The 25280-nt window shown below is 33.8% G+C and overlaps 2 protein-coding genes and 1 pseudogene across 2 annotated transcripts; 1 reads left to right on the top strand and 2 right to left on the bottom strand.

The window, feature by feature from the left end:
* Positions 1 to 10308: 10308 nt before the first annotated feature.
* Positions 10309 to 11074, bottom strand: LOC114076394 (annotated as a pseudogene).
* Positions 11075 to 11499: 425 nt separating this feature from the next.
* Positions 11500 to 12959, bottom strand: LOC114076391. Its single transcript, XM_027915329.1, has 3 exons — positions 12644 to 12959; positions 12168 to 12475; positions 11500 to 12072 (listed from the first exon to the last, which is right to left on the bottom strand). Exons 1-3 carry the CDS (start codon positions 12957 to 12959, stop codon positions 11500 to 11502), a joined length of 1197 nt encoding a protein of 398 aa, XP_027771130.1.
* Positions 12960 to 15929: 2970 nt separating this feature from the next.
* On the top strand, positions 15930 to 24966 carry LOC107012625. The gene is made up of 5 exons (XM_015212508.2): positions 15930 to 17116; positions 18554 to 19018; positions 19106 to 20185; positions 22771 to 22867; positions 23415 to 24966. The coding sequence occupies exons 1-5, from the start codon at positions 16061 to 16063 to the stop codon at positions 24386 to 24388; spliced, it is 3672 nt and encodes a 1223-aa protein (XP_015067994.1). The 5' UTR covers positions 15930 to 16060; the 3' UTR covers positions 24389 to 24966.
* The last annotated feature ends 314 nt before the right edge of the window (positions 24967 to 25280 follow it).

Here is a 25280-nt window from a genome sequence, read left to right as displayed (position 1 = left end):
GCTGAGTACGATGAAGATTTGTTCATAGGAAACACAGCAACAACAAGGATTGCAGGAACTGGGAAAGTAATGTTGAAAATGACATATGGCAAGGTGTTGACTTTGAACGTGTTCTGCATGTCCCTACTATTAGGAAGAATTTAGTTTCTGCTGCACTACTCGTTAAGAACGGGTTTATGTGTGTCAAGTTAGTGATAAAGTTGTAATAAGTAAGAATGAGATGTTCATAGGAAAGGGATACCTCAATGAGGGTTTTTTCAAACTGAATGTAATGGTTGATGACAGTATTAATAAGAAGTTCTGCTTCTGTTTACTTATTAGAGTCAAATGATTTATGGCATGCCCGTTTCGGACATGTAAATTACAAAGCCTTGCGAAAATTGATTATTTTAGAGTATTGCCTGATTTTAAATGCGATAAATCAAAATGTGAAATTTGTGTGGAAATTAAGTTTGATAAACATCCTTATAAGTCTGTTGAAAGAAATTCCAAAATTTTAGACTTAATTCACACAGATATATGCGATAAGAAGTCTACACCATCTCGTGGTGAAAAAAAGTATTTTATTGACGAGTGCACTCTATTTTGTTATGTATATTTGCTTAATAGTAAGGATGAAGCAATTGATTCATTTAAGCAATACAAAAATGAAGTGGAGAACCACTGAATCTAAAGATAAAAATTATTTGGAGTGATAGGGGTGGAGAATATGAATCTCCTTTTGCAGAGATATGTTTGGAATATGGTATTATTCATCAAACTACTACAGCCTATACACCACAGTCAAATGGTTTGTTGGAACGGAAGAACAGAACATTAAAGGAAATGATGAATGTCTTGATGATCAATTATGATTCACCGCGAAACCTTTGTGGGGAAGCCATCCTTACGGCTAATAATATACTCAATATGGTATCCCATTGAAAAACATAATCAATTCCATATTAGTTGTGGAAAGAAAGGAAACCCAACTTGAAATATTTCAAAGTGTGGGGTGTTTAGCCAAGGTAAAGGTTCCTTTACCGAAGAGGCTTAAAATTGGACCAAAAATAGTAGACTGTGCATTTATTGGATATGATCTGAACAGTAAGGCCTGTCGATTTTTGGTTCACAAATCTGATAATCCTGAGATTCATGTTAATACGATAATTGAGTCAGCTAACGCAGAGTTTTTTGAAAATATTTATCCGTATAAAATTGAATGTGAGTCGACAAGTGAAAGACCTAAACGACCACGAGAAGAATCAACGGAAAATACACTAACTAGTGAGGATCCTAGGCGTAGTACTCCCCAACGGAAACCTGCTTCTTTCGGACCAGGTTTTGTTTCACTATTGCTTGAAAAAGAGCCTCAAACATTTAAAGCAGCTATGTCTTCGTCTGAGTCAATTTATTGGAAAAAAGCACTCAATAGTGAGATTGTATCAATTTTAAGTAATCAAACTTGGAAATTGGTTGATCTTCCTCCAGGAAATAAACCTTTAGAATCAAAGTGGATCTTTAAAAGGAAAATGAAACCTGATAGGACTATTGACAAATATAAGGTTAAACTGGTAGTCAAAGGGTACAGACAAAAGGAAGGTCTGGACTACTTTGACACATACTCTCTAGTTACAAGGATAACATCAGTTAGGATGTTAATAGGACTAGCAGCAATGCATGATCTTAAAATCCATCAAATGGATGTAAAGACAACCTTCTTAAATCGAGAGTTGGAGGAAGAAATTTACATGGAACAACCTGAAGGGTTTGTAATTTCTGGTAAAGAAAAGAAAGTGTGCAAACTTGTAAAGTCACTTTATTGACTCAAGCAAGCACCCAAACAATGGTATGCTAAATTTGACCAAACAATGTTGGCAAATGGATTCAAGATTAACGAATGTAATAAATGTGTTACATTAAAAACATTATGAATCATGACGTCATTGTTTGTTTGTATGTTGATGACATGTTAATAATGAGTAAATACATTGACGATATAAATGCTACTAAGCGCATGTTGTCCAGCAAGTTCGATATGAAGGACTTAGGAGTTGCTGATTTGATCTCGGGGGTCAGGATTATCAAAACACCCTAGGGACAATCATTTTCTCAATCTCATTATATTGAAAGAGTATTGGATAAGTTCAAGTACTTGAATTTCAATGTTGTCAAAACTCCAATTGATTTAAGCTATACATTTCAAAAGAATGAAGGTCGAAGTGACTCTCAATTGGAATATACCAGAGTATTGAGAAGTTTGATGTATATTATGAATTGTATGCGACCAGATATAACATGTGCTATTAGCAAACTGAATCGATTCACTAGTAATCCGAATCAAACCAATTGGATCGCAATGAAACGTGTGTTAGGGTATCTGAAATATACACAACACTATGCTTTGCATTATAATAAATATCCTTATGTGATTGAAGGATATAGTGATGCAAATTGGATCACCGGGTCAAATGAAATAAAATCCACGAGCGGTTATGTGTTCATACTTGGTGGAGGAGCAGTCTCTTGGAAATCGTCCAAACAGACATGTATTGCTCGCTCCACAATGGAATCTGAATTCATTGCTTTGAATAAGACTGGTGAAGAAGCTGAATGACTTCGGAATTTCTTAGAGGATATTCCATTCTGGCCCAAACCTGGTGGACCTATTTGCATACATTGCGATATTCAAGCAGCTATATGTAGGGCAGGGAGTGTCCTGTACAATGAGAAGTCTCGTCATATACGACGGAGACATAACACCGTAAAACAACTGCTCTCTAGTGGAATTATCACAATTGACTATGTAAAGTCAAGCGATAATGTGTCATATCCACTAACAAAAGGCCTGGTGAGAGAGGCAGTTGAAAGATCATCTAAGGGAATGAGTTTATGGCTTAGGACAAGTCAGCATGACGGTAACTCTATCTAGCAGACTGGAGATCCCAAAAGCTAGATTCAAGGAGAAAAATAAAGTTGTGGCTGACGGTTCGACATTGTCAATTAACTCAATCCATTCTTATGATGAAGACAATGTTCAGGAACAAGGATAAGACTTTAAGGCTTGTTAATGAGGTAATAAAGCTTAAATTTTTTAATGATTTGCTAAGTTTGGTAGATTTGACCAAATAGTGTATCCATGAGATGACACGGTTAGAAATCACCTATGTGAGTGTGAAGTGGAAGCTGCTTCAAAGAGAATTTTATGTCAAAAGCCTATTCTCTATACACACATGAAATCAGGAGGTGTTCATAGCTGAAACGAACACAACCGTAAGAACCTTATACAGTAAAGGGTTAATTGTGTGACATATGGTTGTCTAGGTATACACCAAAGCTCGACGGTTCAAAGATATTGCATCTACTGATTGACCGAGTATATCCGACATATGTTCACTACGGAAAGTCCAAGGGGAAACCTACTTATCCAGATGCAATTAATCCTTGCTTGTAAAGTACACACTTGTCCGTGCATTCCTATGTTATAAACATTCCACATCAATGTGGGGGATTGTTGGGTATGTAGCAAGAATTGATGCGAAATAGAGGGAAAGAGAGGAACTTGAAAAGTTCTCTTATGCTTTAATGAAAAGGCATTTGTCCCTCATCGGTGGTGAAAAGAAACATAGGAGAGATTAAATATAGAAACACTCCTATTAATTGTTAAAAAGGTTGGAAAGTGGGACACCCCTCACGCCGTCGTCGTCGCTCGCTCCGTTGTCGCTCGATTCGCGCTTTGGCGTTGGAAAATGATCGAGAGATTATTTTTTGGACAAAGTTTGTTTTAATTATTTAATTAATTATTTATTTAACTAATTAATTAAATTAAATGGCCAAAATATTTTCAATTAATTGGTTGATAACAGAAACGTTTTTATCTTTTTAGTTGATTAACCCGACCCGACATGGATCTGCGCGCAACCTGTTTGATTTAAAAAACTTTCCCATTTTATTTAAATTTTCCGCCATTTGGAAATGATTGTTCTGAAAGGTTGCAACTTTCAGGAACAGTCAATACTATTTGAAAGGTTACAAACTTTCATTAATGATCGTGTGGATTCAGAAAGGGTTGCAACCTTTCGGAACTTGTTCCTCTTGCTTATAAATGTCATTAACTCTTCAGAATTTTTTCTTATGAATTTTTCTGATCTCTTCTTCTTCTTCTGCATAAAAAAATTACTTCGTGTACTTTACTGTTGTTGAATGGTTCATTGACACCAGAGTTTTCGGTATCCATATGCTGGTGATTGAGATCATTTTACCCTGGGAGGACATATTCCAAATAAAACCTCGGATACTAGAGGGGAATAATTTTCTTAAGGGGACACTGTGAGTTCAGTGGACTTGATCTTTTTCCTTTTCAAATTTTTTCCAGATTCTGGTACGTTACAGATTTTAGTTTTTCTTAATTAATTTTTGTTCATCTTCTTACTGATTCAGTAAATTTTGATTACTTCGTGTTTCTGCAAAATTTATTGGAATCAGTAATTCTGATTCTTTTTAACACAGATTGACAACAGTTTCGACAGAACAAATTTCCTCGCGAGACATTTTTAAATTCAGGGTTGGCCATCTTCAAAGAATTCACAAGCTTTGGTATAGAATTCTAGTAATCTACCACCACAACTAAATCTACATTTACAGAAGACCAAATTCTGGAAGCCAAGAGCATAGAACAATGAAGAGGTCCAAGATAAAATCTTCAGACAGGTCAAACAGAAGAGTGAGCAAGCTAAGTACTTGTATGGTCATGTTAAAAATGCATGGTCAGATCTCAACAGGTTGAAGGGAAACTTTGCAGATTAATAGGACACATCAAAAGGAAATTGGGACTAAGAAGAACAACAAATCTATAATTATACTTATAGACAAATCATTCAGTAACCAAAAAAACAGATCAAACCCATAAAGGTGTTCATATTTTGCAAATTTAAACAAACACATCAAGAAAAAAAATCGATGAGAAAATACTAACCCTAGAAGCGAACAGGAGAAAGTCTAGGAGGAGCCGAAGAAGAAACTGGAGAAAAGAAAAGAAATTTATTAATGTTATATACCTTCTTATTGCATGATCACGATACTTCCCGAAAATCGAAATTCTTCATCACTGTTTTTGTTCAATAACATATCAAAGTGAATAATTAACTCATTTCATACTAGAAAGCATGAAATTGTTTAATAAGTTGAATTTCTATTTCTCAATGATAGAAAGTTTTTATGTGTTCATGCATGTTGGTTTTCGATTTTGTTTAGTGGACTAATTTTTATTTAGGCCAAATACATAAACAGATTTTTAAACTTGTTGATTTTTTTCCACAAGTAGCTCATTCTACTTTTCTATTGCATCATTGAACCACTCATAATTTGTTTTTTTTAAACACGGTTGGTTGATGTGGAACCAGATTTTGTGAGGATATTGATAGAGATGATATATATGTTATTCCATAACTCGTTAGTTCAAATGATAATGAAAATGTTCGAGAATAATTGTGTTTTACTTCAAGTTATTTGAACACATTAGAAAACAAATGAGACTAACACACAGTTTGTCTTCATTTCTTCAATCAAAATCATTACAATACGAACACAATTGAATGCATTTACAATAGAAAAGTCTATCAAAATCGGCCAACAATGTTTAAAAGGAACAAATTATGTGTGGTTCAATGATTTAATAGAAAAATGGCATAGTTGAGGTACCTGAGGAGAAAAATCCAATAAGTTTAGGGATCTGTTTATGAGTTCGATCTTTTTTTTTATAATTTGAAAGGGACTAATCAAGTTATGTGATGTTTATCCGCTTTTAACCGACTAAAAGTCGAAATGGATCGACTAGATAAAAATATTTAGTCGATTCAACCTATAATCATTTCAGTAACAATGTTTTGTGTTAAAATTGTCGCAATTTTTTAGTAGATTTGAGTTGTTAATATAATTTTTAGCTTATAAGTTAAATTAATATAATGTCAAGTTTTTAGAGAAGATGTATATTAAATCAAATTTATTGAATTGATTCTTGATTTAAATCTAAAAAATTCATGTTTAGAAATAATCTTTAAACATGTTGGTGGATTTGTTTTCTTAGATTAGTTTCCATTAAATTGAAAGACAATAATTCTCTCAAATATGGTATTAGCAATATTTATAATTTAACTTGAAAAAAATATGTGAAAAAGATTCAGAAAAAAGAAAGTTAAATAATGAACACAGTATTATATTTAAGATTCATGAATACATATAACAAAAAAACATCATAAAAATAGGATTTTCAGAATATTTTCATATTTGTGTCTAAATGTCATTTTTTATTAAACATGTTCAATTATTTATTGAACTGAAAAAATATACTTTTTCATTCATTACAAATCGTGTGGCTTGAAAGACTGCAATGAAAATGATTTCAATAATCATAGTTTTTTCGGTGAATATATAAATTCAGTGAATATGTGTGATATTTACATCATAATAATATGAGTTTCAAAACATTTTCACAATTATGACAAAGATTATTTCAATAATCATGAAACTTTTGACGATATGTTATACAATTTAGTAACACACTGATTTTTCTTCAGGTAACTTCATATTTTAATTTATATTTTAAAAAAAGATGCATACTAAAATTATTGGTATTTCAATTCATGAAATATATGACTATTTTGATAAACTAATTCAATAAAATTAACATATGGACTCTTCAAATTTGTTGAGTTGTTTATTCTCATAAACTGTCGTTTTAATTTTTTATAGACTTATTTTTTTTAAAAATCATTTTGTATCCAATTGAAAGAGAATGACATTTTATAATATCATAGACCAATATTTACAATTCTAACTTTAAAAAAATATATTAGTAAGATTTTTGAAAATATAAGTTATAACTTACTTTATTTGAAATTCTTGAAAATGTAAAATAATTATATCATAGAAGTATAAGCCTCAAAATATCTTTACAATTAGAGCTAACAATATTATTTTTTAATAAGTATTCTAACACGTCTTTTTAATTAGAAAAGAAAAATTAAAAAAACTATCCACTTTAAATTGTGTGCCTTTACACAATATGGTGAATATGTTTCCAACAATCACATCTTTTTTAGACAAATTATATAATTATGAAATATTCTTTCAATTTTATTCATCATTATAGTTTAATAATTTTTTGACTGGTGATTTCATATTTTTACCTATACTAATAACCAAATTACATGACAAAATTATTAGTGCTTTAATTTATGATTTATTTGCTATTTCTAATAAATTAATTCAACATGATAAATATACGAATTCTTCATATTTATTGTACTTAAAAATGATGTCCTATTAAATAAGCATTGCTTATCTTTTAAAGAAAAGATTTGAACGTAAATTTTCACAATTTGACCAAAAATATCTTATAAAAACAATTTACTATTTTTTCTATATATACAAAAATAATTACTACTATTCACTATGTCATAAATCGATCTTTAAAAAATTGAAAAATAATCAATTTCATAAATATTTTTTAACAAAATTCATCTTCAAAAATTGATACCAGCCACCACAAGCTGATTTCTCAAAATAATTTTCTATATAAGCTATCAATGATCTGTTATATTTTAAGATTCATTAATGCGTAAGAACAATTTAAATTATTTTTAATTTTAAAAATATATTAACATGCTTACTAACAAATGACAGTCAAACACAAAAGTAGTATAAAATGTGAAAATATTTTAACCTTACTTTTATGACGTAAATATTATACATATTCGTGATCATTTATTATAGTAATATAAAGATATTTAATTTTTTATTCATATGCGATATCAACATGATAGTCATTTTGGCAAATAACGTTTAAATTTAATAAGTTTCTTTGAGACTTACTACAATACAATACATTATCGATTATCAATAATGTCTCTCCGAATAGTAATAACGATGCTTTTTTAGAGCCCTGAATCAATTTTGTACTACCGGATATTGTATTAATATACGTTTTTTTCATAATTAAATGAGAGAAATATTTCTTTTCTCTTAGAATCGTACGAGTTGTGGCACTGTCCAAATGACACATATTTTCATTACCCATCTTGGATCCAACTGAAGACTGAATTTTTTATTTATCTTAGTAAAAATAAAATACATAATAAGAAGTACAAAATTTAACAGAAAAAATTTAAGTACAAAGAACTTTAAGCAAGACATTTAAATCACATAACAACATTATACATTTTTCAGTTCAATTATCAATCTTCAATTGCGGCCCCCAAAGAAGTCTTCATCTTCTAGATGAGTAATATTATCGAGCCCATCAAAAGCATCATCTTTCAATGCTAAATTTTACTCAACATTTCCATTATACTTTTTAGAAGACCCCGCCTTAACATTATCTTTGAGAGTCAAATGTGACTCCACTCGGATATTAGAAGAGGAAGCGCCGTCTTTACTTTTTTTTTCCTTTGAAGGAATTTTGATAAGCCTGACAAAATCAGGTGCCCGATATTTATTTTTAATGACCTTTAAGGTCACAACGATAACAGTAGTCGCCCTTTCTTTAGAAAGAAGATTTTTAGAATCCATATTATTTTGCCTTTTGTTATGACTATCACCTCAATGATTACCATTCTTCTACCTCGTGTGCTTTCGGTGAAAATGCACTTTCAGTGGGACGAGTTTCATGATTTCACATTGAAAGGTCATTATGATGCTCAACCACTAGAAGACATGCGGTCAATTCAGAGTATTGTTGCGATAGTATCATATTGGAGGCATGAAAAGTAGTTAGTGTCTTTTCCAACATGTTCTCATCTTTTATAGTTTCCCCATATAATTTCAATTGGAAAGTGTTCAATTACGATTTTATAATCTTGAAACCGTAAGTACATCCACTCATGACAAGTCCTGCAATACTGTTACCTTAAAGTCTTCTTACCTCCATTTCAAGGCTATCCACAATTCAAGTTGGTCTTTTATTGTCAAGTATTCAACCTTTTGGTTTTCATCAAGATAATGATGAAGGAAAATCATAGCCCCGCTGATGCTTTATTTCCTTCGATTATACTATCAACAAGATCCAAGCAGTAAGGTGAATTTCATCATCAAATATCCATGATAAATAGTTCTTTTCAGAAATATCAAGTGCCATAAATTCAAATTTTGACAAATTTGACCTGATGAAAACTATCATAAAATAATTGAATTAATATTATGATGTTTATTTCTTTATAATAAATGGTAAATTAATGTTCAAATAATAAAGTATAACATGATTATAAAGTATATTATATGTTAAATTCATGCATATTGAATGTCTCAAAAACATGTAAACTCATGAAGTATTGAAACAGTAGCTATAATATGTAGGCCAAAAATCATATGTAGGTCCCTAAAGTTGTTCGCGCTTTTCCCCCAGGTACCTCAACTAACCCAGATTCCTATTGAATCCTTTAACCCCCTATAATTTGATTCTTTTAAATATTCTTGGCTGATGTGGAGCCAAACGTGATGTCACGTCCTTTAAGCACGTGCAGACACTTTAAAAGCGCTGATGTGGATCTTGAACCACCCACCAACGATCTTCTTCCCCCTTTTAACCCTAATTTCTCCCATTCTTCCCTTATTTCTCCTCTTTTGTTTCTCTTCATCATTATTTCTCCTCTTTAGCTCATTATATTATATCTCTTTTTCATTGATTTCTTCTTAATCATCAAGTTCCAATGTCGAATTTATCTTCTTCAGCGATTTCTTCTTCTTCAACTGCGAAGGTACTATGTCAATGTGGAAACGTTGTGGAAATGAAGACCTCATGGACGCAATCCAATCTTGGACGTAGGTTCCTTTGTTGCAAAACTTCAAAGGTAAATCAAATTCATTTTTTTGTCCAATATAGTAAAGAATCACCTTATTTATAATTCAAATTTTTTCTTTAATTTTGTAGGCACGAGGTGAATGTGAATATTTTTGATGGTATGATGATGAAATGCCTGCTCAAGCTAGGAGGGTGATATGGGGCTTGTTGAAAAGAGTCAAAACATACGAATTGGAGAGGAATTGATCAAGAAAAGTATAAATGATATGCATTATCGTAGGGGTGATATTGGCTACTTGGATTTGTGTAACAAAATGATCTTAGTTGGTTCATTTGTCTTCTATTAGATTCCTTCATAAAAGTATGTATAGTAGATTGTGCAATTTTGATCGGTTTTTCTATTGTAAATGCCTTGTGTTTTTATTGTAATGATTTAATTGAAGGAATGAAGATATGTGCCTCAAAAGCAATAAAAATTGATCATTCATGCCATTAATTTGCTCTAGTGAGCTCTAAATTTCAAAGCAGTCAATACAAATTTCTGCTGCTAATTACACAACCAAAAAGTGACTTTTCTACATAAATTAGGCATTCTTTGGTGCACTAGATGTTCCACGCTTGTTTTTCCTTGACTGGGTGATTCGTTGCAACTGTGAACCAGTGACAGCATCTCCACCATTCCACTCGAGTCCTCGAGGCTTATAACCAATATCAATATTTGTTGGAGATATATCCTTATAAACTCTCGGATTGATAGCTTTTTCTCCTGAAGTACCAGGTTGCATAGAAATATCTTAAAATGAGACTTTATATAGTAGAGTAAGAAGTGAACAAAATTGTGTATACACTTACATTAAAGGTTTGACTACCACTTGCATTTGTATAGATGCCAAATCCTATAGTCTTGGTCCTCTTTTGTCTTCCTGTTGATATTGAAGCTTCCACAACCCTTGGTTGATCAGGTTGCTGACTTGATACACCTCCAATGTCTCTACCAGTGCCTCTTTCAATTTCTCTGCCAGTGCCAGTACCTCTCCTAGTGCCTCTCTCAGTGCCTCTGCTTTTAGCAGGTTGTTGCTCTCTTCTAACAGCTGAAGAATCAAAACACATAGAACTGCCTTGATGATTGAATACTAGTGGCTGACTTGAGCTTGATGGTCTATAAAAAGTGGTGGCTGGCTTGAGCTTGATGGTTGGCTAAACAATGGTGGCTGGCTTGAGCTTGATGATTGGCTAGACATTGGTGGTTGGCTTGAGCTTGGTTGCCTGTTTGGGTAGCCTCTAGGTTGTCCCATTCTAGCCTATTAATACAGTAACAATAATTGATTATTGTAAATAATTGAAGCTTATTGTAGATGTATTAGAAGAGAATAATAACTTACCAATGTTGGACAAGATTTTTTGTTGTGGCCTACTTGATGACACAGGGAATAGGTCATTTTTACTCCTCTTTTGATCAACTTTCCATACTCTTTCCTAGGCTCATTCTTTGCCTTTCTTCTACACTTTGGTGGCCTACCAGGCATGACTTTTGGTTCAGGAGGTTCAATCACTACACCACTTGTGTGAGGCCACATTTTCATGTTTGGTATTGGCTGTAGAAAATGGTTATCAGCCTTCAAAAAAGTCTCTTTCCTATACCAATGTACCACTTCATGTTCAGGTTCTATGCCTTTGTGCTGATATGCAAGCACAACATGTTGACATGGTATGCCCCTCAATTGTCATGTTCTACATGTACATGTCTTCTTCCTTATATAAACAATATGTTTGTACTGACCATCTAAGATTTCATACCCAATATCACCATTGAATCTAACTTCACAAAATCTAGCAAGATCTATGTTCTCTTCAAGTACTAGTCTAGCCATAGGAGATATATTTGAGATCCAAGTTTCAGCAAATTGCCTCATTGCAATATTTCTGTTCATTATCTTGTGCCTAATCTCCTCCAACATAGTTATGATAGCCTTATGTCTAGCAACTAGTATCCAAGAATTAAAAGTTTCACATATATTGTTTTCAACAATGTCACACTTAGAATGCTCTTTAAAATATGCTTTGCACCAAGTAGTTTTTTCATAATGCAACAAGTCCTCACAAATTTTATTACCTAATTTGTTGAGTTTATCCATCTCATCTTCAAACTTCACTTCAAAACTTGATTTAGCACTTCTCCAGAACTGTTTCCTTCTTTCTTCACCACTCCATAATTGATGCCAGTTGGACCAGATATGTCTAATATACCTTCTCTTCTCACTATCTGGTAGCAACGCACATAAAGTTGGTACAAGGCCCTATGTAAACAGTTGTAGCACAAACATTAAAAAGTATTAGCAACACAAGAAAATAAAAAATAAAAGAACATGATACAATACAAAAACCATCTAACCTTCTGCATATCTGACATAACAGTCAGTCCATGTCCTGTGCCTAAGTTCAGATCTTTTATCAAGTACTTGAGAAAAAAACTCCAACTATGTTTTGTCTCTGTGTCAACAGCAGCCCATGTGATTGGAAACATCTGTTGATTTCCATTTCTACCAACAGCAACCAACAATTCTCCCTTGCAAGAACCCTTAAGAAAACATCCATCAAAACCAATAATTTTTCTGCATCCTTCCAACCAACCCCTCTTCAATGTATCAAAGCAAACATAGAAGTAAACAAACAAAGTTTTTCCTGGCTGAGACTCTCTATCTGTCCTCACCAACAGGAAGTACCAGGATTAGTATGTTTAATCATGTCTGCATAATCACACAATCTTGAAAATTTCATCTTCCAATCACCTAAGAACTCCTTGATAATCCTCTTTTTTGCCCTATGACAAACAGTTCTTCCAACATACAACCCAAATTTTTTTCTCACCAATTCCTGAATTTCCCATAATCTTATATATGGTTGACAGGTAAATTTCATCCTTGAACTTTTCTGCAACAAACTTAGATGTACACAATTTGTTCTTGGCTGACTGAGGACATACATGCACAAGATAATAATTTTTGACAACAAAATCACCAGAATCTTTATCTATACTAGCAAACAGCAACCATTTACATTTCTTGTCCTCACATTTAACTCTAACTCTTTTTTTGTCATTAGGCTTCAATTTTAACCTAGTTTTATATTCACAAGAATAGTCTGCAACAGCTTTTCTAAATTGTTCAGCACTTTCAAATACCATACCAAGCTCAAAAATTGTTACAACACAATCAGGATCAAAATTTTACCTTTTTACTTTTTCTTCTTTTTGGTAAATCAACACCCTTCACAAATTCTGGATCCAATTCATCCCTACTGTCTTCACTGTCCAATTCTGAGCTATCTATATATTTCTCATCACCCCCTAGTCTTCCAATGTATCTAGCAGCCTTATTCCTTCCTATGTTTTCAAAGCCTCTATCAATACCAGTTTCCAAGCTTTATTTCCTCAGTTTGAGTAAATTTTTTCTTTTTCACTTTGTTTCTCCTTTATTTCTAAGAGATCTTAATTCTTCATCAACCTAAGAGTCATCCTCATCAGGAATAGCATCCTCTTGAGAGTCATCACTTCTTTCTTTATTTGATTCAGTCCATTCCACGTCTAGATCTGATATATCCCATGGCTCAACTTCCACATTAACATTTTCAGATTCAGCCTCATGATTCAACCCTTCACTTGCAGTCACATTTATATCTTCTGAGTCTTCTTCAATGACATACCCACAAAGCAAACCCGTTATAACCACTTCTACATCATCCACCACATGCTTCACATAAAGGTCTAAAAAGTCACCATCTTTTAGGTCTTTGATGAGATTTACTAAAGTGAAATCAGTGTCCACATCAATAAAACCATTTTTTGTGAATCTTTAACACAAAACCCACCAACAGTAATATACCCCAATTGTTTAGTGTAAAAAAGTAACTCGACTATTGAGAAGTGGTCCTTGTCGATATTAACATATTCCACCTCGGCTTCCCCTTTATAAGTAATTCCAGTTTTGTCCTGAATAAACTTACCACCATGATGAAAACGAGTTATAATAATGGCGTCCATAAGATTCCCTGAAACAAGGCCCCAAAATTTTTTCTGACACGTTATGAACAATAAAAACCAAAAAATCCTAACTTTATCCAGATATTCACAACAACAACCACATTGATACTAAAACTCAGTATATATCAATAAAAAACACAGGCTAAACACATATATTAAAAACACACAACCACTACAACAATAAAAATTACATAGAAATTAGGGAATGAACTTACCTCACACTCGTCAACTCGAAAATCGCAAATGAACTCCAAAATCGCCTGTAATCTTCGATGATTCCTTCAACAAAACACTCGAAATCACTTTAAAATCTAAAAATTTCAGCTGTAAAAGTCATTGAAAGGGATAGATTCTTAGGGTTTTCTCGTTTAGAAACGGGTTATAAGTGTTTTGGGGGGAAATTGGTTTTTAGGTTTGATGATTTAATATGTAGCACTGACGTGTAATTGGGTTGGAGTGTATTGGTCAAAATTTCCACGTGGGGAAGGTTAATCTCACGCGCTCAATTACCAAAAATAATTTATTGAAATTTGGCTCCACATCAGCCAAGAATAGTTAAAATGATCAAATTATAGGGGGTTAAAGGATTCAATAGGAATTTGGGTTAGTTGAGGTACCTGGGAGAAAAGCGCGAACAACTTTAGGGACCTGCGTATGTATTTGGCCTAATATGTAATTTTATTTGTTCTACAATATTTATTATTTGTTTCAGTTGATATTAACATCATTTTTTGTAAGAGTTTCAAGTCATATTTAATACAATAATGTTTTTCTATATGACAGCAATATTTATCATAAATTTATGACAAGAAAATTATTCTAACTAGCATGTTTTCACATGTTTTAGTATTTAATTTAGAGTTATAAAGTAGTAGCATATAAACAACATAAAAATATAAACCTGAAACATGTTGATTATTATGCCTAGTAAAGTATCATACTAAAACCAAAAGCATGTTATGTATGCAGTAATTAAATCATTGATCAAAGACTTATGTACGTCCTATTAGATATGTTATAAATATATAAATGTATATCTGACTTAGAAAGAAAATTGATCAACTTTTAAGAAAATAAACAATTTCGAATTAAGTAGGTCTTAATTGGTTAAAGATTCGTGCAGATAATGTGTTGTAAAATGAGACCAAACACAATAATACTAAACAAGGAGGTAAGACAAATGGTAATGAAAAATATTAAGTAGAAATATTCTTTGATATCATCAAGATGTGTATTTCACAAGGGTAAAGGACACATTTTTATAGGATTTAAAAAACACATGTTTACATTCATTTGTTGTACGTTAGTTTAACATTAAGACTACATTAAATAGGCTTATTACGTTAGGTTGTTGATGGAAAGAATTGAAACATCCGAAATTAAATGATTTTGTAACAATTATTTATTTTTAGTTGAATATACATGCATTATTTGAGAAATAATTTAGAATAAATAATTAGAGTGAAATATAATTACAAAAAAATAAATTATCCTTTTCTTGATGTGGTAAAATAAACAACTAAAAATGAAAATAACTAGGTTAACGTTTGATCCCAAGTTGTCAAATATTCTTGGCAAATCGTATTTGCATTAAGATTTTGTTGAAGTTCTACCATGTGTTTGGCCCCAATTTTTTTCAAAAAAATGATTTATACGCCATAAATTCTAAAAAATATTAAAAATTCCTCTAAATAAGAAAAATTGACTATTTCAAAAAAATGATTTATACGCCATAAGTTCTAAAAATTATTTAAAATTCTATAAATTTATTTTATTATTTTATAATGAATGTATTTCTTTAAAAATAGCCTCATAATATAATTGATAACAATCAACAAAAACAAAATAACAATATAGACAAGACAATACATTAATTACATACTCAAACTTGTCACTGATTCAATTATAATTATAATCCATTAAACACAAATTATTCTTTTTTTTCCCTCAAGTTTATTACTCAATTAAGTTATCAAACTATTTCTAAAGAGATAGTAATAAATATTAGTTGAAATTAATATATAATGAGTTATTTTCATAAAATATAAAAATTTAAAATAATTTTTAATTTTTTAATATTCCCAAATATTTGTATTTGGGAACTTGATACTTTGGCAAATATACACTTGAAGCGCCAATGCCCGTTTTCTTCAAATTCAAAATTCACTGTTAATTCTTCTCCCTCTCCTCTCTCGCAAAATCAAGAAAAGGCCACTGGTAAAATTCCGAGCTTTTTCATCGCTTCAATGGAGAAGCGGCTTCGTTCTTCTCTGCAAACTTCAGCCGAAGAATTCCTTTCTTCAACAGCAAAACTAGGGTTTAAATCCATTAAACCCTCTCTCAAAACCCTAATTCACACCCTCAGTCCTTCTTCAGATCTCACCACTACGCTTCCTCTCGCTCTCCACCACTCCATTTCTCAATCCATCAGGAGATACAAAACCCTAACTGATTCCAACTCAACCGATGTCGTTTTATCTCCTCAAACGCCGCCGACGAAGAGGGTCCGTAGGTCTGCCCGGAACAAGAAGAATGAACAAGAAAAGGATGATGCAAAGCAATTAATCGTTGAGGGTATTCGTATATATGTTTATATCTCGTTTCTCTGTGTTTCTCATCCGAGAAAGGCTTTTAGGGATTCTGAATTATTGCCGGCGGTTAGGGCGTTACATGACTGTTTGATTTTATTTGAGTCTGATTCTGTTTTGTTATCTGAAATTGCTAATTTATGTGAGGAGTGGTGGAAGGACGGTTTGTATGGGAAAGAAACTCTAATTTCTCAGGCATTGCCGTTTCTGTTGTCGAGAGCTTTGACATTGAAGAAGAAGGTGGATGTGCATAGGGTTTATATGTTAAGAGAGGCGTTTACGTTGTTGGATTTTGAGGATGAGAGTATTGAGGATTTGAAGCATTTGATTATGCGTTGTGTGATTTCGCCTCTGTTTCTGAAGACCGAGGATGGGAGGAAATTTATTGCATTTACATTTGGTTTGAGCGTTCAGCTTCTGAAAGAGGCATTGGCTATGCTTAAATCACAGATTCCATTCGGGCGTAAGTCTATCTTGGAGGCATTTGGGGAGATTGTTTTTCGGGCATGGAAGGTATCCGAAGGGCTGGCTAAGGATGAGATTGAGAATAGCTTCTTGCAGGGGATGATAGATAGCTGTGTACATGCAAGTTCAGCGGTACTTGCTGTGTCCATTAGAAGGGTTTTAGGGGGGTTTATTAATCAGAGAACCACAGAGGGAGTTGAGAAGCTCATTTTTCGTCTTGCTGAGCCTGTTGTTTTCCGCTCCTTGCAGGTAACTGGACATAGTTTTACTCCTTATTTTCAAGTTTCAGGAACTGTTGGAACTGTCTTACCTTTGGTCTCATGTTCTATGATACCCTTCCACTTCTTGTATATCATACTCAACTGTTAACTTATTTTCCTCCCCTAGATTTCTACTAGAAAAGTTTTCTCCATTCAGATATAAGGTGTCTTGCATCATTGATTCACTTAGTTTCATTGGGGTTGAGTTCAATAACCAGAAAACTTTGCTGAAAGCACGGAACTTTCTGCATTTCTAATTCTTATAATGAGATATATGAGCTCAATCTACAGTTTCCGTCTTGATTTTCCAAAGAACTGTCATTTCAAGGATTTCAAACTGCACTCTTAGTTTTTCTGCATGCTTCCATCTTCAACTATCCCTTTTTATTTCATTCATACTCCCTTTCAAACTCTGATTTCTCAGTCAAAGTGCTTTAGGAGTTTTGGGACCAAACATAATTTCAATTAGAAACAAGGGATTAACCTTCAGATGTGGCTACCAACAAAATAGGATAAAAGCTCAACAAGGTTAATTAGGAATATCACATCTGGGTAGGTAAGTAGAAGTACAAAAGTATGGTTAATCTAAGAGACGACTATTAAAGTCTCTTAAAATCAACGTTCACCATTCTGCTTTGCAAACACGCGGGGAAAGTTCTAGATATCAATGTGCAAACACGAAATATCACAAAATTTCTAATACACACATGACACATGTTTGACTTAAGCAGATCCATATCAAACCTCGATTAAGCAATCAACAATAAGAGTTCAATACTAAGCCAATATAATCACACAAGAGTCAAGAAAATGAGCCTAGGTATCTCAATAGAAGTCATTCACTTTTTTACAGCATGTTTTTGAATTAAAAACAAAACTTGCACCATTAAGTTGATTTGGCTCCTAAACCTTGCACCTCGAATTCAAATGGGCCTAAGTCTAAGGTTCCCTACCTAATTCCTAAGGGCTATCTTCATCCATTATTGGGCAGAGTCTTTTTCTTTAAAAAATAAAAACTACTACTGAAAATGAAAAAATTATCTAGTTCAAAGGTGTCCCCCTCAAAAACGAACCGAGGCCATAAGATAATCAAGGGGTAATTTAGATATTCTGTTTAAGACAACTAAAAATAAAAGAATACAACATGCTAATTCTTTTTTTCAGATTGCCCTCTAGGATTGTGGAAGTCACTTCGAATTTATTTGTGTAATCTTAAATGAAGCTATTGGCAATGCATCTCTTTATTAGGTTCTTCTCCATACATGCTAATTCTTTGATGCTTACTACATTACCAAATGGGGTTGGTTAAAGAATGCATAATATCTTTAGCATTAGTATTTTTTTTCCCTTTTGGCATCCCTACTTTTTTATCCAGTCTTATGCCTACAAATAATTGTGACTTATAACACCTCTGCTTTTCTGGTAGGTTGCAAACTCAAATGTGCGACAAAATTCATTGCACTTATTTCTAGATCTATTCCCTCTTGAAGATCCTGATGCAACAAAAGAGGTGAAAGACACACTCCTTGATAAGCAGTTCTTTCTTCTGGATAAATTACTTGTGGATGAATGTCCTGATGTGCGGGTTGTAGCAGTTGAAGGTTGTTGCCGCATTCTTCGTTTGTTTTGGGAAGTTATCCCTTCACCAACAATCACAAAATCTCTAACCAAAATCTTTGAACATATGATACATGACTCATGCCCTGAGGTCAGGTTGTCAACAGTAAATGCTGTGATATACCTTCTTGGAAACCCCCATTCTCACGAGATCCTCAAAGTACTATTACCAAGAATGGGTCATTTGATTCATGATATTTCTCCTCCAGTTCGTGCTGCAGTTGTAGATCTCCTTCTCACTTTAACAGAGTTAAGAAAATTTCAGTTTCACAAGGTATGGTCTGAACTGTATAACCTAAAACATACACAAGCCTGGATAATTGAGTTTCTGCTCATGTCAATTTAACATTTTCTTATGCAGGTTGTGCATATAGACCTGTTGTTGTCTACACTTGCAAATGATCAACCAATGATTGGTCAGAAAATCACTAAGCTTCTCCTTCCGTCATACTTCCCCTCAAAAGTAAACCTGAAAGAAGCATGCAATCGCTGTGTCACACTTATAAAAAGGTCTCCTTTGGCTGGTGCAAGGTTCTGTGAATTTGCCGTATCAGAAGGAACCTCGATGCAGTCATGGATGGAACTCTTGAAAAACCTCATCAGTTTGATTATATCATCTGGCAAATTGGAGGCGGAGCAGATTGATGGTTCAATCATTGCAGCTTCCCATCTCTGTATCTATCTTGTACATGACGGGTCTTATCAGACTAAACTTAAAGAGGAATTGTCTGGTGAAAGACTGAAGCACTTGTTTGCTGCTGCAACCTCAGCATGTGCCCAGGTCTCTGTCTGTAACATTATTTCAAGTGTCTGTCCAGATGCAGTGGATGGCCTTTTCAATGACTGCTTGACCTTGGTAACTAATTGTGGAGATTTATCCAATTCTTTAGAAAAGCAGGCTGAGGTGAGGTCTGTTCACAAAATGATGCTATCTTGCAATTGGTTGGATGAGATGTTTGAAAATCTAGCTAGGCATCTGCAAAGAACAGCATCTCAGTGCCACGAGATATTTGGGACGGAACTGGTAAACTTTAGTGTTCCATCAACTAAAGGGGTAAAGAATAAGTCCTCCGTCAAGCTCTCCTCTAAATCAAAGAATCTGAGGGAGAAAAAGATGTCCAATAAGGTTAAATGTAGCTTCAAGGAGGAGTACGAAATTGCTATAGGAGTGGCTTGGCAGATTAAGGACCTCCTTTTGTCTGAAAATACAAGGACTGCTCTTCTACAGAGTGGAAACTTAGAAACTATACTCCTTTCTTTGAAGGCCATCTCTGAAGTTAGCATTTTACAATGTACACAATGTGAATATATGAGTGTGTCCCCAATTTTGGCATACACAGCTCTTGCTCTTCACAGATCTTTGCAGGAGAACAACTTCGGTGGAGGCAAAAATGTCAACAAGAGGAAGCGTAGAATGGAATCTGCAAATGAAACATCAGAGGTGAGTGGTGTTTTTCTATTGCTCGCTGCTTCAACTTCCAATACTATGTTCAAAAGATCAAAACCAGTTTTACTCTTTTTTTGTTAATCTTTTATTTAAAACAGAGTTCCGTCTTCTGTGCATCCTCGGTATCGAAGGGGTTCATATAATTGTACTAGGCTTAAGGGATAAGGAGGCACCAAACTTTTGCAGCGAAATAATTGAGATATTATTTGTTGGCGGCTGGCGCAACAGATCTCATATTTATGTTTCCTTTAGGATTTCAATGACCTGTTTCTGGATGCAGAAATATTCTGTTTTCTGTTACAGTTAGGTTCTATAGATGCAAAAGTAATTGTCTTAAATTGATTGGTTTCAACCTTTCAAGGCTTCCAATTATGTTATCTATGCAGCATATATTAATATTCTTAGAGATATTATTGATTTAAATTATTGAACCAAAATAATATCAATGTGTAACTTTATTTATGAATTGCTGTTCATGTTTATGGAGATTATTTTGTGGTAGCACTGTTTGGAGTTTTCTTCTTGGTGAAAATCTTCCTGCTATAGGTTAAATTTTCTTGTTAGTTTGTTAGTTCAATACTAATAGCCTGTTTGGATTGACTTTTGACTTATGACTTATAAGGCAAAAGACATAAGTTAGAAATTTCTACTAATGGCTTTTGGCTTATTTATGTTAAAAAAATTCTTACAAGAAAAGCCCGCAGTTGCTACCCTTTGGGTGCACATAGGGTAAAACCCCTGCTCCTATGCAATAGTTCATTAACTTCATAATTAAGGAAACCTCATTAGGCAAGCTTGGTGGAATGAACTTGACCCAGAGGCAAACCCCTTGCTTTTGTTGGCAAGGGGTTTCGAACTTGAGACCTTCAATATGAAAGTCACAAGCCTTAACCACTAGGCCATCCTGAAGAGTTATTTATGTTATTTTGGGTTTAAAACACGTGCTTATAAACACTTTTTTTACCTAATTACTACAAAACTACTTAAAAAGCTATTTGGGCTTAAAAGTACCTAAAATAAACCAATCCAAAGAGGCTCTAAGTTGTGCGGACTCTTCACTTCCAGTGGGTCGACACAACGTGGGTGTGGGTGTGGATGTGAGATTCATACCGGCTATAGTCAAAAGATTTTGGGTACTTTGACCAAAATCGATAGAGAAATTTGAATAGATACAATGATTTCTGATTCTAACTTAATAATAAACAATAGGGAGATGCATTTGTACTTAAGAGTTAATATCTCGGACGGTCACTCAATTTTGATGGTGCACTTAGAAAGTCACTCAACTTTGTTTTATAACCCAAAAGGCATTCAACTTAGAGTAGTTCACTTAGAAAGTCGCTCAACTTTACTTGGGACTTCCATGTTGGAGGTCTCAAGTTCAAAACCCCTTGCCAGTGAAAGCAAGGGGTTTGCCTTCTAGGTCGAGCTCGTCGCTCCAGGCTTGCCTAGTGCGGGTTACCTCTCCTATGTGGTTTGCGAGTTATTGCATAAGAGCGGGGGTTTTACCCTGTGCGCACCCAAAAGGGTAGCGGCTACGGGTTTCCCTTGTCATCAAACAAAAAAGTCTCTCAACTTTATTTTATAACTCAAAAGTAACTCAACTAATAGTATTTCACTTAGAAAGTCACCTAACCAATTTAATGATTTTTTCAATTAAATTTTGTTGCAAAGTAATTTTTATATTAAAATTTTTAAAGAAATAATAAGATGCCAATATAAATTATTTTATCTGACTTGTTTCACTTCACCAATCAAATTTGTAACATACTAGAAAAATGTGTTGTATTAAAATTTTAAATTCATAAAAAGAATAAGAATTTTTCGATGTAAAGAAACAAAAAAAGATAAAGACACTAGAAAGTAAAGGAAAAAGGAATTTTGTCGACATAAGAGGAAAGTAAATGAAGAAAATACTAGAACAAAAAAGGAAAGAATTTTTGCCAATTGTTGTTGTGCGTTTTTCAAGGAATTTATGATTAAATAATTGGAGTGGGTTCTCGATAAAATAATTGAAATGGATATTTTGTTGTTTCTTAAAAATCTGGTTTGAAATAAATTACATTTCAACATAATTTAAAGAAAAAAATTATTTTTATTGGTTGAGTGACTTTCTAAGTGAAATACCAATAAGTTGAGTTATAAAACGAAGTTGAGTGACTTTTGAGTCATAAAATAGAGTTGAGTGGCATTCTAAGTGAAATATTCAAAGTTGAGTGACCATTTGAGATATTATTACTTGTACTTAATCATGATTACAAATTCAAATGTGCTCTCAAATATATGTGCATTCCCTTACTTCCAAATAGTGCTTCATAATTTAGGCATATTTTTACGACTAATTTTTATATTTGAATTATTTATAGCTGAATCCCCGCACCCATATCCGTATCTAAATTCGTTCCCCCGAATCTTAAAAGTTAGATCATGAAGGATCTGATCTCTAGATATGCACCCGTATCGGACGCCCAATCCGAGCAACTTAGGTTCATTTCACAACTGCTTTTACCTTTACGTATTGGAGATTTGGTTTTGGCACTTATTTATCTTTTGGTAATTTGCTCCATCTTATCTTCCAGGGAACTGCATTGGAAATGACAATTCATCATCTTCTTCGCTGCACAAATAAGCTACTCAGAGCACCATCTTGTGAAATATCTGACCTCACCAGTAATGGTTAGCTTTTCCTTTCCATCTGGTTTTCCTTTTGAGATGCATTTTAAAGTAGAGCTTTCTTTTCATGTGTGGGGATTATAATGTGATGAGTATTTAATTCTTTTTGATCTATCAATAATGGTGCTTCTTAGTTGTCAATGCTGCCCATTGCCTTGATTATTATGATATATCTGGTGAATGTTATTGAAGAAAAGACTAGGCTCAGTTTGTGATAAGGAGTTTGAGTTGTCCTGTTTGCTTTAGGTAACCTCTATGGTATGGAAGTTTCAATAGTGCAAAATGTTCATAGTGTTTCTTCTTTCCACTGTTATGTTCTTAGTGGGCCAACATTTGAACTCTTAGGTTGTTAAAAATCTTAGCTGCTCCATTAGATCAGGATGTGGCCCTGCTTGAACTTTTTAGTTTGTTGAACCACCTTGTCTGCGGAATTGCTGTATAACATCAAGATTTATGTCTTAACTTACAACCCTTTTGGCAGTTTAGTTCTTTCTCCTCTTTTTGGCCTATGCATGATCTGAATTGATCTATGTATACAACATGTATCCAGGATCTGATTTTACTAAACAACAGAGGATATTAAATGTGGTCAAGATGCTAACCGCAGTGCTGAAGTTCATTGCTGATGCTCATACAATGGATCTTTTCCATAAAAGCCAGGAGGAATGCCTATCCTTTGCTCTGCAAAACATGAAATTTATTATCTCAAATTTGAGGAGAAGTTCTGATGAGGAGCTGCAATTTACAGAAGACATGTTGAAAGAGATATATCTCTGTCTGAAGAGTTCCTTCACATATGTAGCCAAGTTGATGAATGCAGCGCTCAAGAGTTTCTCTGAGGCATCACAACCTCTATGGGGAGCTTTTGACATTGCCAATGAATTGTTAAACCTTTATGTTTCCATTGAAGAGCACTTGGGCTATGGATATGCAGTTCGTCTTTTTCCTGCAGTCAAACCATGGGTTCCTGATTTAATTCTGGCATTAGGATCTGTAGACCTGATGAAGAAGATTCCAGGAGGCAGAACTAGTTCCTTTAATCCAGAAGATGATCTTCCATTGTGGGTATCCACATTAGCCAGGACTGAGCTGGCTGAACAGCAAGATACAAATTCTGATGAGGAGCCTGGTAGAATTTCTAAGACGGGGGACTTCAAAACATTCAAGAAACTTGTGAATTTAATGGTTCAGCTGTTGAGAGCTAACTATAATGTGCTGGATGCAGTTGGGCTGACTATATTGAATAATGTGCTGGTTGGGCTTAAAAGAAAGAGTTTTGATCTTGTGTTTGGGCTCCTGCATTTTGTGTGTGTTAAGCTAGTCAGACATGATGAAAGAGAGTGGAAGGAACTTACGTTAATGTTGACATCCCTCCAGAAGATCTACCCTCAACTGGAGTTCGAAGAAGACTCATGTAATGATGAGGATGCAAGACAGGAGTTGCATCGTGCAAGAGCATTGGTTGAACCTGTTTGGAAATGTTATTTATGTGACGATGCGAGGAATTCTTTTGAAGAAGAGTAGGTTGTTGCTTTCTCATCTTAAACGGATTTGTGGAAATTTCTAGCAAAACCCTAGAACATGAGGTCATGGATAAATGGGCATTGCACAATGGATAGTAGTGCTGGATATTAGTGTAGATTAACCAAATATATGTATTTTATATGGATGTATTTATTCAGATTGCGACAATGGTAAAGATATCAGACTCCTCGTCTCTTGTCAAGGCGAACATACCAACACTGCACCTCTTAAAGATTGCAGAAGCAGGATTCATGTTGTACAGAAAGGAAAGAAAAGTGTGCAGACCAATTATCATGTTGCAAATGGGGCAGTCATAAACCAGATGGATTGTTATTCCTTTCAAGATCCAGTGGTGCCAATAAGCCATTTAATATTTGCTGATAATGTAGAGTTTGCTCAAAATTTTAATTTTTAGTTTTACTTTTCCAGAGTATGAAAGGGCAAAAAGAGTGTTGAATGTATTTGTTTGGGGAGAAGTCCAACTTTGCCTATCAACTATGTGAAACTGTTTAACTACATATCCTTTGGAGTTTGCAACAAAAGGTCCTCATACATTTGCCTTTTTTTTTCACAATCAATCACGGTATTCAGCTGACTTGTACTGATATAGCAAGCAAAGCTAACAGGATTCAAATAAAGTGTGTTTTGTGGGGAATACAACTAGGATTTTAATCTTCATCGTTGTTACTCCTGTGTCTTATCTCGAGATTTAGGTTGCTTAATCATCTACTCAGGAGGATAAGCAACCAAATTCCCAGATCAGACTGGTAACGGACAAGAACAACGTTGATGATGATTTTGGTTGTTTTTTTTTTCTACACATAACATGCCTTGTGTGGATTCATTTGTTGAATTGAAAAATAAGAGCAAAAGTGAGATGTTTGCGTAACGG

This window comes from Solanum pennellii, chromosome 3 (assembly GCF_001406875.1).
Source record: "Solanum pennellii chromosome 3, SPENNV200".
In the NCBI taxonomy this organism is placed as follows: domain Eukaryota; kingdom Viridiplantae; phylum Streptophyta; class Magnoliopsida; order Solanales; family Solanaceae; genus Solanum; species Solanum pennellii.
This window is presented reverse-complemented; position numbering and strand designations above follow the sequence as displayed.